The sequence below is a fragment of the Nymphaea colorata genome, chromosome 3 (genome assembly GCF_008831285.2).
Source record: "Nymphaea colorata isolate Beijing-Zhang1983 chromosome 3, ASM883128v2, whole genome shotgun sequence".
NCBI classification, from domain to species: Eukaryota; Viridiplantae; Streptophyta; class Magnoliopsida; order Nymphaeales; family Nymphaeaceae; genus Nymphaea; species Nymphaea colorata.
Genome location: NC_045140.1, coordinates 28,046,444 through 28,062,510, shown reverse-complemented (window position 1 = coordinate 28,062,510; position 16,067 = coordinate 28,046,444). Strand labels below are relative to the sequence as shown.

Here is a 16,067-nt window from a genome sequence, read left to right as displayed (position 1 = left end):
TTTCAATTATTGTTAAAGACTGTTTGTCATTTGAATTTGACAGAAACTTATATAGTACCGTATTTTAGACGGAATTTGGGTTCTATTTCCTTACTAGACAAATTAGGTTATTATGCTTCAATTGGATATAGTAAATTTAAGTTGTTTCTGCATTCAAATTTGATAGCCACTTGTTCTTTATCTAGTAGCAATAACCTTTATTTGCTTGATACGGTTGCTTCATATAATGAAACCTTGCATGTTACGCCTAGTGGTAGCCAATGAGAATTCTGCTATGTTGTGGCATAGACACTTAGGACACATCTCTAAAAAGAGAATAAAAAGGCTTATGTCGAATGAAATTCTTGAATCCCTTGATTTTGCAAACTTTAAAGTTTGCATTGAATGTATAAATAAGAGGTTATAAGTTTTATAATTCATCCAGTAAATCTTTTTTTGAAACGAAAAATGCTCATTTATTTGAGGATATTGAGTTTAGGGAAGGTGATCAGGTTAGAAGCATTGCCTTTGAAGAGAGACGTGAGTTTACTCATACAGATGTTGAAAACAATAGTCAGGTCTTTATTTATGCCATTATTCGATCAACATATTTTGAAGAAGACAATAATGACAATCTTCCTATTGAAACCACTTAATAACAAACTAAATAACCTCCAGAAAATCAAGTAGATGTGCCATTGAGGAGATCCACTAGAGAGAGGAGAAGTACAATTTCAAATGACTTTGTCTATCTCCAAGAACAGGATGTTGATATGAGCTTAATGGAAAATGATCTTATTAACTTCCAGCAAGCGATAAAGAGTTCTAAATCTCATAAGTGGATAGATGCCATGAATGAGGAAATAAAACTCATGATGGATAATGACGTATGAGACATTGTTCCCTTGCCTGAAGGTGTGAAACCCATTGGTTGTAAATGGATATTTAAAACCAAGTGGGATTCATTAGGTAACATGGAAAAGTATAAGGCAGTCTTGTTGCAATGGGCTTTACTTAAAAGGAAGACATTGATTATACAGAGACTTTCTCTCCAATTTCGTTGAAAGACTCTTTCAAGACTATAATGGCACTTGTGGTTCATTTTGATTTATAACTGCATCAGATAAATGTGAAGACAGTGTTTTTAAATGAAGATATTGATGAAACAATATATATGGTGCAACCAGAAAACTTTGTTTCAGGAGATGCAAAGAAAATGGTTTGCAAACTCAAGAAATCTATCTATGACTAAAGAAAGTTTTCCGTCAGTGGTGTTACAAATTTCATCAAGTTATTGTTTCATTTGGCTTCGAGACTAATGTGGTTAATGAATGTGTATACTAAAAGTTCAGTGAGAGTAAATTTATCTTTCTGGTTTTATATGTCGATGATATATTGTTGGCATGTAATGATGTGGTATATTGCATGAAACTAAAAAATTTTTGTCAACAAAGTTTGACGTGAAGGATCTTGGTGATGCATCTTCTGTATTGGGAATCTAGATATTTCGAGATCGTTCTCGGGGTATTCTAAGATTATCACAAAAAACCTACATTAATAAGGTGCTTCAGCGATACGACATGAAGGATTGCAAACCAGGAGATACTCCAGTTGCTAAAGGAGACAAGTTTAGTCTCAAACACTGTCCTAAAAAGTGAATTCAAATCTAAAGAAATTGAAAGGATTTCTTATTCATCTGTTATGGGAAGTCTTATGTATGCTCAGGTTTGTACTCGTCCGGATATTGCATTTATCGTTTGGAATGTTAGGTAGATACTTAAACAATCCTGGTATAGACCATTGGAAAGTAGCCAAAAGGGTATTGATGTACTTACAAAGAACAAAATATTTTATGCTTACATACAGAAAGTCAGATCACTTTGAGATTATTGGGTATTTAGATTCTGACTTTGCTGAGTGCCAATACAGTAGCATAGCATGTTACGAGGCATCCAATCATGCTTTGTGGTTGCAGAATTTTGTCTCGGGGCTGCGCATTATAAATGATATAGAAAGACCACTAAAGTTATTGTGTGACAATAATTCAACATCATGTACTTTAATAACAGTCGCAGTTTGTCAAAGTCGAAGGAAATCGACATCAAGTTTTTGGCTGTTAAAAAGATTATACAAAATGGTAAGGTGTCTTTAAAGCATATTGAGACAAACTCTATGATTGCGAATCTGCTTACTAAGGGTTTAACTCCTAAGATCTTTCACGAACATGTTATTCATATGGGGGTTTCACATTTGGATGATGTGCTTATTTAGTGGGAGTTTGTATTTTGTTTGCTCTTATGTATGGACACATATTCAGTTTTCTGCAGAATACAGTTTAAAGTTCTTTGTTTCAATTTTGTGTTTATGTTTTTGATCTCCATAAGATTTTAAAGTAGGACCAATTGAGAATAGACATGTTGTAATCATATTACATGTAATTCTCATGTTATACATCTATGTCAGATTTATGTTATTGATTGTGTTAATATTTGTGATCATTGAAGGTTTAGCTAATTTTAATATAGCGAAAGTCGTTTTGGTTCTATTTTGATGTGATCATGGACTAGATTGGTAAAAATGACGTTTAATAAGATAGCAGTTATGAGCTCCTAAGGTGTTATGTAATGTCTGAATGTATACAGATATATTTGGTGGGCCGACATATGTCAATGAGGAATCTCAGACATTATGATTGTCTTAATGCAAATATCCGCTTAAGTGATTGCATTTTGTGTTATTACGTCATTTTATATGATATGAGGTAAATTTGTAATGTATAGATACATGTATGCAATTATGGATTCTTTGATGGGTTGAATCCGTAATTGCTCTTGATATAAATGGTAGTGGTCTCTAGGTCGTGCAAGAATTGCTTGAAACGTTGGTTTCTAGGGTTGTTTCTTCCCATCTGAGAGAGACTCACGTGCACCATACAGACCTTGGAAGATCGTACTGCGATCTACGTCTGTGCAGTTCAGATGGATTCAAGTGCGCTTCCGCTTCAGTTAAAGTTTTGTTTCAATGATTTAGCATGAACATGATCCTGTTTAGGGCATATCGTTTTGTATATGCATGAGGAAAATCTCCAACACCTTGACCACCTTGTGACTAAATATCTTAGGCAACATTTCCTTATCACTCGCTCGTCGACCACCTTGCGACTAAAATATCTTTGGCAACGACAAAGTGCAGACTTGAGGGGGTACGTTGATGTTGCGTTTCTAATTCTAGATCCTGGTATGCATTTTTATTTACTCTAAGGAGGTGGCTTTATGTGTAAACTGAAGCAACAACATCTTTATCACTGTATGCTGAATTGTAGTGGTCTCTAGGTCGTGCAAAGAATTGCTTGAAACGTTGGTTTCTAGGGTTTTTCCCATCTGAGAGAACCTCACGTGCACATACAGACCTTGGAAATCGTACTGCGATCTACCGTCTGTGCAGTTCAGATGGATTCAAGTGCGCTTCCGCTTCAGTTAAAGTTTTGTTTCAATGATTTACATGAACATGATCTGTTTAGGCATATCGTTTTTGTATATGCATGAGGAAAATCTCCAACACCTTGACCACCTTGTGACTAAAATATCTTAGGCAACATTTCCTTATCACTCGCTCGTCGACACCTTGCGACTAAAATATCTTTGGCAACGACAAAGTGCAGACTTGAGGGTACGTTATGTTGCGTTTCTAATTCTAGATCTGTATGCATTTTTATTTACTCTAAGGAGTGGCTTTATGTGTAACTGAAGCACACAACCATCTTTATCATGTACTGTTGCAACTATGAACGTTTGGAGCAAAGGGGAAGAAAGGAGCCTTGGTGCGGTGGGATAATCCTCCAATCTCTTTAGAAAGAGAAATCATCGCCTTCAAGATTCCCATGCAATGCTGAAAATGTTGCTAAGTAATTGTGGCTGATATGGTTACGTGGAGCCTTGGTGCGGTGGGATAATCCTCCAATCTCTTTAGAAAGAGAAATCAACGCCTTCAAGATTCCCATGCAATGCTGAAAATGTTGTTAAGTAATTGTGGCTGATATGGTCACGTGGATTTTCAGGATTCCTCTCACCTAATCCAATTGTGTCATCTGTTCTCCTTCATATACTAGTTTCGATAATGAAAATGATAGTTTGGAGAGTCTGGTTGACTCTCCAAAATGGCGTCACAAGGAAAGAAATTGTCACAACTACGCCTCCATGCAGCTGTCATAAACTTGTGGTTTGGTGGCAACGTGCACCAACCTTTCCCACAATTTCTTGGGATGCAAAATTACCATAGTGCCCTTTTCTTTAATCCTCCTTCCGTGGATTTGAAAGATCAATCCCATCACCCATGCCCCTTGATTCTGAGAATATTCGTGAAATTTTTTTGAATTAATTTCTTTCGCCGGCGTGAGACTTTCCCGAAGGCTCTTTCCTTTTCATTTCTCTGTACAGATTGTTTTTGTCAATGGTCAACTTTTTCTTCTTGGTTCCATTTTGTAGTTCCTTTTGCCTTCCTCATTCCGTCTCTCTCCCATTTATATTCTCTTCCACAGGTTTCACTCTCCGCACCATCGAACATCAGAGAGCGAGCGAGCGAGAGAGACACAGAGCCTGCAACAGTGATAGTGATAATGGGCGAGACTCAGTGCCACGTTGTTATGGTTCCCTGGCTAGCCTTCGGCCATATGATTCCCTTTTTGGAGCTCTCCAATGCCCTGGCGGCCAAAGGAATTAACATCTCCTTTGTCTGCACCCCAAAAAACATAGAAAAGCTTCGGCCCAAGATCCCCACGCACCTCGCGTCCCGCATCCATCTCTTGGGCTTCCCGTTGCCGCCCGTAGCCGGTTTGCCGGAAAACGCTGAGGCCACCGCCGATCTGGAGCAAGATGCAGTGCAGTACCTGAAGAAAGCCTACGACATGCTGCAAGAGCCGCTGGAGACGCTGGTGAGGTCGACGTCCCCGGATTGGATTATATACGATTTCGCCACTTATTGGGTCCCGCCGATCGCAAGAAAGATGAGCATCCCCTGCTCTTTCTACAGCATCTTTAGTGCTGGAGCCACATGTATTTTTAGCAGTCTCTCAGAATGCAGTGGTAGAACGGGAAAATTGACGCCAGAAGATGTGATACTTGCTCATTGCTTCAATTTCCCGTCGACCGTGAGGTACAAGCTGCACGAGGCGGTCTCCCTCTGCAGAGGCGGAGGTCAAAATGCGTCTGGTGTGACTGACGGAGAGCGCATGGAATGGGCGATCCGGGGATGCCAAAGCCTGCTCGTTAGAAGTTTCATGGAATTCGAAGGGGAATACATAGTTGCCCTTCAAGAACTCACTCGGAAACCTGTCATTCCCATCGGTCTGCTCCCCGCTGCAGTAGAAGAACAACAAGCTTCTAAAGCATCGAACCTCAAATCGGTTGCATGTTTTAGATGGCTAGATCAGCGAGACCCAAGATCGGTTGTGTTTGTGGCTTTCGGTACAGAGGCCAGGCTGAGCAAGGAGGAGATACAAGCGATAGCGGAGGGGCTGGAGCTATCCAATCTGCCCTTCTTTTGGATATTAAGGAAGCCGGGCCATGTTTCTGCTTCTAGTACTAGTGGTGGTGGCGGTGACGATAAAGAAGACGATGTTGATGATCCTCTGCCACCTGGTTTTCGAGACCGAACCGCACAACGAGGGTTCATTAGCATGAGCTGGGTGCCGCAGGTGAAAGTCTTAGCGCATGGGTCCATTGGCGCATGCCTGTACCATTCGGGGATGAGCTCCACCGTGGAGGCGCTCCAGTTCGGGTTGCCTCTAGTCCTTTTGCCAATGGTGTTCGACCAAGGATTGGTAGCAAGATTATTGGTGGAGAAGAAGGTGGGCATCGAGGTGGAGAGGGATGACAGGGATGGTAGGTTCACCGGGCTTGATGTTGCCAAGGCACTAAGGCTGGTCATGGTTGAAGATGAAGGGAAGCTCATCGAGGAGAAAGTAAGGGAGATGAAGTCTTCCATCTTAGATAACAAGGAACTCGGTGATGGCTACATTAATCGGTTGGTTAAACATATAAGGGATCGAGAAAAAGAAGAAGAAAAAAAAAGGCCGGCAGCAGGGAACAAGGATTGAAGTTGCAGTTGAAGTTGGAGTTGGTGGTTTATTTTGCAATAATAATGGAGAATGGTTATTTGGCTTCACTTGTCGTGCGAGTTATATTCATATAACGAAGGCTGAACTTATTGCTATTCTTCATGGTTTGAATTGGTTTGAGAACGTGGCTTTCGTAAAATTATTGTTATTGCTATTTTTCATGGTTTGAATTGGCTTGAGAACGTGGCTTTCGTAAAGTTATTGTTGAATCAGATTCCTTGTAGCTGTGAATAAGGTTTTAAAAGACCTGCAGCCTCGTGATCTTTTATTTCAGATAGTGAAACAGTGTGAAGAATTGCTGAGACGTGATTGAGAGTGTATCTTATGTCATACGTACAAAAAAACTAATATGTGTGTGGATTTTCTTGTCTCATGGGCTTTTCAAGGATCTTTTGGAGTGACTATTCTTCTCAATCCACCGTCATTTGCATTGATTGATTGAGGAGGATCTGATTGGTGTAGCTCGACCTCGTGCTATAGTTAGTTAATGCGGTTCTAAACCGCTACTATGTACCAAAAAAAAAAAAAAGGATTGAACTCACACTTGCTTATCAATTAGAGGAGGATGTCGGTTGGTTCTAGTTGGTGTGGTATGTTGTTTTGTACTCAACTTCAACTGCAGACTATGTGGATGTTGTCCCGTTTAATATAGTCCTTTTATGTTTTTTTTCATTCCCCTCCCCTCTCTCTCTCTCTCTCTCTCTATTTTTTTATGTCTCTTACATTATGTTTACGATATAACAAAACATTTGTAAGATAATAAGATAACAGATAGATGCATGAGATAACACTAAACATAAGTATGAGATAATGTTTATAAAATAATAAATATTTATGAAATAATAAGAGTGAGATAACTTTATAAGCGAGACAAAAAACAAAAATATTTTTTCAACTATTTAAATGATATATTGACCATAAAATATGTATATACGAACCGACAAATTTTACTTTTGTGAAATTCTTAAAATCTTTTTTTATCTCTACACAATTACAGGTATGCTACTTTCATAAGTTTTTTTTTTATCGTACTTAAAATGATGCATACATGAAAGTAGCATACCTGTAACAACAAAAGTCGCATCCGCCAGATTACATACATGCCTTATAAGATGTGAACTCGCACCATAATCTGGTTTGCAGGCAGAAATTTCGTCGTCGCGTCCTTCCCATCTGACTTCATTGGGATTCCCTTTCATCAGCCCGATCTGGAGGGGCCCCGCTCGGTTCTGAGCATAAGGGGAAAGCAACAAATTCTCCAAACTATACATCAAACAATCTCGCAATCTCATTAAAAACGACAGACAATTACCCCGAGGGTCGGATCACGAAATAGTAAAACTCGAGGATCCGATCCATAATTAATCCCGTTCATGCCCCAAGTGCTACGATACCAAAACGTCAACATATCGCTCATTAAATGCCCTCGAAGGAATTAATTTCCAGATTTTTTCTGCTCCAACGAAAAAGAGAAAAAGAATTAAGGGGAAAAAATCCCACGCCATGGCAGAATTCAAACCAAATATATATATATATATATATATTGCCTGCATCATAAATTTTAAAACAAAATAAAATGTGGCAATTATTGTAGACCCCATTTCTGACAAGGGACGATGGCGGAACCACCATCATCCACACAAGATTCCCTTGAAGGGTAGAAGGAGCCAAAGGTGGACCAACTCGCCACGCTAGCTTCGCACCCTCTTCCACGCCTCCCTCCACTCAGCTTCCACACCCTCTTTATCCTTCTCCCCTCCGCCATTCTTTTTCCTCCTCATCAGAGAAAAGAAATATACAAAGAGGGAAGAAGAAGAAGAAGAAGAAGTGCCATGGAGGAGCACCATTCGCCACATGGAGAAGAAGGCCTGGTGAAGTTCAACTCATGTTGGGGACGTGTCAGGGGGAGGTTGAAGAGGTGGTGGAGGCTCACCCGGAAGCTGCGGAGGAGAAGGCCGTGCTGCAGGACAAAGCCAGGGAGCTTCAGGTACGACCCGTTGAGCTACTCCCAGAATTTCGATGAAGGGACTTGGGAGATGGATGAAGAGGAGCACCAGTGCCGTGGATATATGGCCAGATTCGCGCTCCCCATCACGAAACCAGCGGGGCAATGACGGAGACGTAGCTCGATCGTTGACGTCCGTCCGGCGAAGCGGCTGCGGTTAGAAGATTTCACGGCTTCTTCTTCTTCTTCTTTCTCGTTAATCCTTGAATGTCACTGTGAGCCGATTTAAGAGTTCTTTCTATTTTGTAAATTGTGTCGTATAGAAAGAGAGATCTTTGACATTGCTTAATGTCAGTCCAACATGACGTTGGGACAATGCAAAGCTGAGCAAATATATGGATCAGTTATAAATGAAATTAAAGGAATACAAAACCTATGCTCAACCAATTTTTATATTTGCGCAAAATTCAGCCATTCTGTGCCACCTAAAAGCATATAGGAGGTGTCACAAAAAGTTCGATGATAAAACTTTGAATATGAAGCTTCTCCTTAGTTTCCATAACTAGTGTCGCATTCGATTAGAAGAATACTGTATTCTTGGAAAATATGTTTGTAAAGTACATGTTTTAAAAGAATCATGCATTTACCGTAAGGGGCTTAGCCCTAATTGATAGGGCAGAAGGCGAGTTATAGTTGGTTTGATTTTTATGATTTCTACTTTTCTGATACGGCAAACAATGAGATAGTGACATTCCTTGAAATTTACCATATCTCATATAAATACTCGATGTAGCCATGAACTTAGAGGAAAGTGAGGGGTGGAAATTTTAAGGTTATTAGCCTTCTACTCGCTAAAAAAAATCTTGTAATTGTCAACGACGCTAGTATCTTTGAGTGGAAGCAGGCTGACAATTCTCATTGGAACCCTAAATTCTCGGCTTCTTGAATCATATTTTTGTCGCAAGAAAACTGTCCGGCGCAGTTAAATATATATATGTTCAACTCCATAAATTATGATATTTTGAAAAATGGCAATATTTATATATTCCCTGTTTGCTATATGACACATGCAATGGGAATTCTCTTTGGTTATTCCGCAAAAATAACGTTTTTAATACTGAGCATATATTTATTAATTAATACTTTCACAAACAGGAGATGTTCGAGAACTATGATCGCAAAGGAAGTTACTGTTATTGTTTAATCTAAGAACGTACAATAATCGCACCGAAAGCGATGTAAAAAAGGGCAACCAAGCAGTGTCCGACCGTCAAGTTTTCCTCAATAAACTACTCTTGGAGTCCGCCAACTTGATCATAATCTAATAAGTTTAGGTCATTTCTGGGAAATTATGATGACATAAAAAATTCGTCAAGATTTTGTTGGTGTATGAATTTTTTACTTTTGTTTTTTCAATCTTATACTCAGTTTTCCCTTTTAAACGATTAAGCCAATAATCGGATCAATTCATTTTCAGCTGAGTGTTAGGAGGGAGAGAGAAAATTTTAAATCCTCACCTCAATGTCGGTTGCATGTGTGTAGATAGACAGTTGGTTGGATGAATTCAACATCCAATAAACACATGGTGATATATATAAAGGATTTATAGATTTTTTATCTATATATATATATATATATATATATATATATATATATCTTGATTGGTGAGGATGGTTTTTTAGAATCACTCAGTCATTTAATTAAGATGGATCCATCTAATATGATGGGCACTTAAAAAAATAAAAAGAAAAAATTACGAGTATTTTTGCCGTTTAGTATTAATTCATTGTCGTTTAGTATTAATTCATATTTTTTTCTATTTATTTTTCTTTTAACCATTCATCATCTGTTTACATGATTGAACAACTCTATCAATGAATAGAGAATCATGAGCGTCCAGAAAAGCACATCCCAACTGGACATGCAGAACGGCCATTGGGGCCTCGACGCTGTATTAGAATGACTAACATGTTTCTTACGGCAAGAAAATAACGACACTTTAATAAGGATACAGATGAGAAAGTGAGAACAACCATCTTTCCAGACAGACAAAAGTTTCTTCTCGTGGTGACCTGCAAGGTCGGGCCCATGCATCGACACCGGTCTCCTCATGAATTGGTGCCTTTCTTCTGATAAGTATTTGGTGGCGGCGTTTCATATTCAGGAGGTCACACTCTGCGTTACCTGATCTGCTCTCTCTCTCTCTCTCTCCTTCTCGCAAGTCACAGCCATGAGACACAGGTGTGAAAGTTCAAGTAAACGAAGTTCTAGAACCATCTTCCTTCTTTGACCATCCGTCTTTGCTGCTGGAGTTAACGAGATCATTCAATCCAACAAGGATCCAAACTCTATCATACAACGGCGATCACTTTCACAGAGAACATTTGTTCATCCAATAACTACTGTTGAAGGCGAGTCCATTTGGGGAGTGATTGCGTGCACAGGTGCACGCAACCCATGTAGATAGAAGGGATATTTTGGTATTTTTCTAAAGAGCAGTATTCGTTCTAGATTTTTATTTTCTTTTATTTTCATTTTTGTTCTTCCTTTTTTTTTTTTTTTAGAATTGAAAGTATTTTCATTTTTAGTCATACCGGCGCACGAAAATTTCAGTGGTTCGATCCATTTGACATGCACCAATCGAGGTGGGTAGTACCTCTTGACGTTGGGATCCCCATTTACGGGCAAGCCTTGAATTGTATGATTGAATTAAATGACTACGATCATAGTTGGCAACTCCCTTGGGTCACGAGTTAAGGTCTGCCAGTCAGTTGGAATTATCAAGTAATTACAAGTTTTTTTTTGTTGTTTTTTTTTGCTGAATATTGAATTTTTTATTTTTAAATTGTGAAATATCACAAATTTTACCTTATACATATACTCTTATTATATGTTATGTTATCTTAATTGATGAAAAAATTAAAGCTTCAAATATAACTGGTTAGGCTAGCAGGCTAGTGAGAGTCTGTTGATCAATTTATCAATTTAATTTTTAAGGGCTTTATTCTTCTAGACTTTATAGAGTAAAGCATGACACAAAATTGAATGGACACTGAACCCCATCAGGGGCAGATCCAAAAATTTTTCATGAAGGTGACCAAATTAAAGTTTCAAAATTTTCAAAATTTTTATATACAACAAGTGAAAATTTCTAAAATTTTATAAAGTTTAGCACAACTTTAGACCTAGAGGTGAAAGAAGGGGAGAATGGTGTGGTGAGAGATTTGGCATCTTGTGGTAAAAATTGGCACCTCCCTCAATCAAAACATAGAAAGCTTTCCCAAAAAACTCCTCTCCCATACCCAATTTTCACTTAACCAGGGGAAAATAGTCCTCAGATAAAACCATCTTTTAGCTCCAATTTTAGATAAATGATCTAAATGAATCATACTGAAAATAGGCTTCACGAGCAAACAGATCAAGGTGGGTGGGGCATCTAGCTCCGATGAATATGATCCTCCTCTTGATCATAAACAAAGCATTGTCATTACTTTACCTTATATTTACATCTGGAGGTAGGAAAATCCCAACCGGAAATATGAAGCTAGCAGCATTATCCATAATAATCCATGGTTTAAAGCTTTGTAATGTTACTAATGGTAAGTTGGTGGTTCTATATTTAATCTCTCTCTCTCTCTCTCTTTTGTCTACATGCATGAAGTCGTCATTTTCAAATTGTCCTTCACATTACTACCAGACAAGGGGAAGGGGAAGAAAGCTTGCGATAGATGAATTGCTCCATTATGCTGTTGCACTCTGTCTACTTTTAGAGAAAGTATTAAGATTGGCCTCCACTAATTGCAAGGAAGAGCCCACAAAACCAGTGTTGACCAAAGGGTCCACTTAGTTTTCCTGACCGGCTTTTCAGAAAAGTTTGTCCATAAATCTGATTCTGAGGATGGATGGGGTTTCCTTTCTTGATAGCTGTGCCAAGCATGGCTCAATTCTCCGTGGGTCCAAGTGCACGTCTCACTTTGGACCAAGTGCCCTCGATTCAAACTGAAACTAAACCAATGAGATCAAATCATTTTAAGAGTTGGAGCATGTTTTCTCTTTGTCTTCTTCGGCTTTTTAAACTTCAAATTTCTTAAATTCAAGCACATATTGGCGTGAGAAAAGCTCAAAACAATCTGCATGTTCTCATAACAAATTAAAGATTGTCTAGTAATTCTGCTCTTTGGGTGTAGAGTGAACACTTGATAAGCTCGTCTGAATTAACAATAAAAAACCATCAAAGTTGCATCGAAATTAGTTTGAGATATTTGTTCCAACTAAATCAGGTTTCTCTACCACTTATTTAAATGTGCTTCCAAGTAGGAGTTATTTGTTGTTCTTATAATGTGTTTAGACACTAGAACCAAGTTACAAACACGAGTTTAATGTCATCTCAATTAGTTGAAAAACTCAAACCCATAGTCACAATCCCTCAAAGGGTTGGAGCAATGGATATGGGGCAGGAACTAGTAAGCAGTTAATATCTGTTTCGAATTCTCGAGTTATCAACTTCCTGTGCTACAAAAGGGATCACTGGTATTCAAATTGAAGTATAGAAAGACCGTCATTCTGAAGCATTGAAAGCAAGCACGAAACTTTCAGGGAGTAACGAGAAGGGTGGAGACTTCGACCATCTTGTTAAAGGGTAGACTCATCCCCAACTTACAAGAGACTATTTTAATAAACTGCTTTAACAAGTTTGGGATTAAGTCATTGTTTGTCAGCTGTGCCGCACCAACAACTTAAGTCGCACATCTAATCATGTTAAAGTTGTAATGACAGCATTGACAACTAAATAAGACGCTTTTGCAACTGAGAAACGGCTGGCCGCTTGCCTCACAAAACCAAGGCACAAGACTCAACACATGGCTCGCCAAAAAAGTGAAATAAGAGTTCCACATATTGTGCCGTGCAAGAAGTGGCCGTGAGAGTGATGGATGAGGACAGATGTAGGCCCTTGGAAGGGCTCCTGTGAGGTCGGCATCAAAGGGAGAAGCCTTTACAGAACCAAAAAAAAGTTGCATTGCCATTGAACACCCAATATGCCAGCCCACATCTCTTGCTTAAGGACACTGAACATGTGAAATGGGGTACATGTGTTTTTTTGTTGTCAAAACATTTAGGAGGCGTTTGGCATCCATAGCATGTTGTTGTTCTTGTTCACTGATTATATAAAAAATTTGGAGTCTATTCATAAAACCTTATGTTATAGGGTTTGATGAATCTATCTTAATTTTTAAAGCAGTTTTACGAAACAGTAACAATTTGTTGCTGATGCCAACCGGCCTCTTAATGCCCAATACTTAGATCTTATAAGGCTAAGTGATTGCATGAAAAAGTGAGTGAACGGAAACAAAGATTCTAGTTCTGTTGCAAGAGTAAAACTTCTTGGTCGTTAAGTTATGAATATCATGAGAACATTCTGCTCTCCATCCTTTCTATTTAGCAGAAACTAAAGCCAAATTCACAAAGTTCGAACCATGTTAATTGTCTGGGGATCACAATCCACCATACTAAGCTCGACCCCTGTTCTACTCATTTGGGTCCACTAGTATTCAGAGTTGCCCCGATCTAGTACCACTCTGGTGACCTGTGGAAAGACAGTACTCTTTTGCTTTACTCCTAAATGATAGCGGCTAAGAGACTCTTGGATGGAGTTGGGAGCTGACCAGGTTGGTTGTCAAATCGAAGGATCCAGAATTCAATTATCTCAAGGGTTTGGATCTACCCAAGGCTTATGTTCAAGCTTCTATCTCGATTAAATTTGACGGCGTGGGTGTCATGTATATTTTTTATGAAAATCAAGTTTCAGTTCATCAGTTTCTGGTCAAGTACTAAATTAATCGAAAGTGGAAGCTTTTACCGGACCCTAACTGCTTTGTTAGAGGGTTGGCCTCCGTTATTTGAGAAGCCTGAAATATAGCAATATTGTCACTAGCTTCCCCAAAACCCTCTTATTTGAGATCCAATATGTTCTCAAATATAGACCAATTATAAAGAAACTCGGCTGACAGAGATGATCTAGTCCCAGATATGGTTTCTGCGGACCTATGTCAGCTTATTTATCTTTTTTATTTAAAATATAAATAAAAAAAATCTACAATGTTCCTAAACATATTTCACGGGTTTAACATGAACGGATTTAGACCATTGATGATAAATCCAACTGCCTCCCCTTTCCTCCACCACTAAACAGGTCTAAGGTTGCTACCTGAGTGGGAAGCAGCACAATGTCAAGCATCGACTGTTGCAATCCATAGGAATAGTGCTCACAGTAATCAAATTGACGACTAGGGTTTCACTAGTCGGACAATCCGACCAGCTATATTATATCCATCAGGACTCGTACCCTTAGATTTAACTGACTTGAATTTAAACCCAACATTGAACTTGTTTTCCTTTTTCTTTTTTCAATTTTTTTTAAAGCCGGCGGTCAATTAACTTGTCATGACTCAAACTCCAAGTTTCTTTGTTTTCCTACTTAAAATTGAGAAGCCCCTCAAATTGCAGGGACTTTTACCAGCCTACTACTACTAGTGAGGGCCCCCGTCTAACCCAGAAAAGTGGCCAACCTTTCTAGGTTCATGTCTGACCACAAACTTGCTAGATATAAAAGATCCATCCCTTTCCTCTGCAGGGTACCCTACCATTTGCTTCAGTCTTTTCAGTATGGGAGACTTTATATGACACAAAGTTTTGTTGCCTTTCTTGCTGTGAACTGTAAATATCATTGCCGTCCCTTTGAAACAAAAAAGATATTGCCAGGTGATACAGACTATACGTGAACGAGATGTCTTACATCGATACGGTAAGTGCAGGATCCAAGTGTGGCTGTGTCATGTATCCATCCTCCGTCCATAGTGACAAGTCTCGTATCTAAAAATAAAGGCCAATTAAATCACCTACGAATGTTCTAAATTATTTTGGGTTTTGTTAGAAAATTGTTGGTTTTTTTTATGAAATGTTAATATCATGATTAAAAAACAAAGTTTTCAAAATAAATTATTTTTTAAATATCACAGGGGTCGTTCAATAGCAGAAACACTTTGCAAATGTATTATAAATATTACCAAAAAAAAATAGAGTACATTTATGGTACACTAAAACAAGTGTTTCGTGAATTTGTCTTGATCTTTTGAGGTAGATTTATGGGATATAATAACGGTCCTTCTACGATCATGTCACTGTTCCAAAAAAATCTCATAAATAAAATCATTATATTAAAAAAGGATACATATCATATGATTGTATGGTCCTCAATGCGGGATTCAAGATGAAGCTTCAGATGAACTCCAGATTTTCGGTGTGGCTTATGAGTTGTTGTTTGTTAACTTCAAAATAGTATTGTTCTGTCCACCAGTTTACCAGACTTTCCAGTGCATACTGCCATGACAAAGGACCACGAGTAGACACCAATGGGCCATATTTGGTTTTCCTTTACCACAATTGGACCTCACGTACTTTATTTGAATCGTCTATATGGATCTAACATCGATCCATGTATAGGTTTCGCATTATGGCCTATGAGGAATTTTGGAAGATATCCATCAACAAGCCTTTCTTGCTTTCTCTTGGTTTCTTTTAAAATCTTTTGTTAGAAAGGTTAAATTTTCAAATAATCATTTTTTAGGTTAAGTTTAATCTCCTTGAATCTCTAAGCCGAGGCTTTCGGAGATTTTAAAACCATGGATATGTGGTCAGGCCTCTCACCCTCCGACCATAAATATGTGGTTTTCAAATTGAGATCCACAATTAGATATCTAGTGCTTGTTTAAGTTGTAGATTTAGCCTAATATGGATTTTAACTCAGCCTCAAATCTCGAATCCAAACTATCGAACATGGCCTCAAGAGTGCAAAAGCCAAAATGCTGCAACTTGGTGGATCGTGAAGTTCTTTTTTACCTCTTTTCTTTGAGGGGCCTTTGTTAACTCGGGTCTTAAGTCGAAGGTGATTTGTGACCATGGCATTTTAGATTTCGGGATTTTAAATTCATGATGTTTACAAGGACCTTAGATCTTCTATTTGAAAGAAAT

General features: G+C 38.5%; 1 protein-coding gene across 1 annotated transcript; it reads left to right on the top strand.

The window, feature by feature from the left end:
* Positions 1–4,413: 4,413 nt before the first annotated feature.
* On the top strand, positions 4,414–6,398 carry LOC116249579 (putative UDP-rhamnose:rhamnosyltransferase 1). The gene has a single exon (XM_031622715.2). It carries the CDS (start codon positions 4,595–4,597, stop codon positions 6,071–6,073), a length of 1,479 nt encoding a protein of 492 aa, XP_031478575.1. The 5' UTR covers positions 4,414–4,594; the 3' UTR covers positions 6,074–6,398.
* The last annotated feature ends 9,669 nt before the right edge of the window (positions 6,399–16,067 follow it).

What these genes read in the sequence shown, in the direction of transcription:
- LOC116249579 (XM_031622715.2), top strand. Translation starts at nt 4,595, where the DNA reads ATGGGCGAGACTCAGTGCCACGTTGTTATGGTTCCCTGGCTAGCCTTC.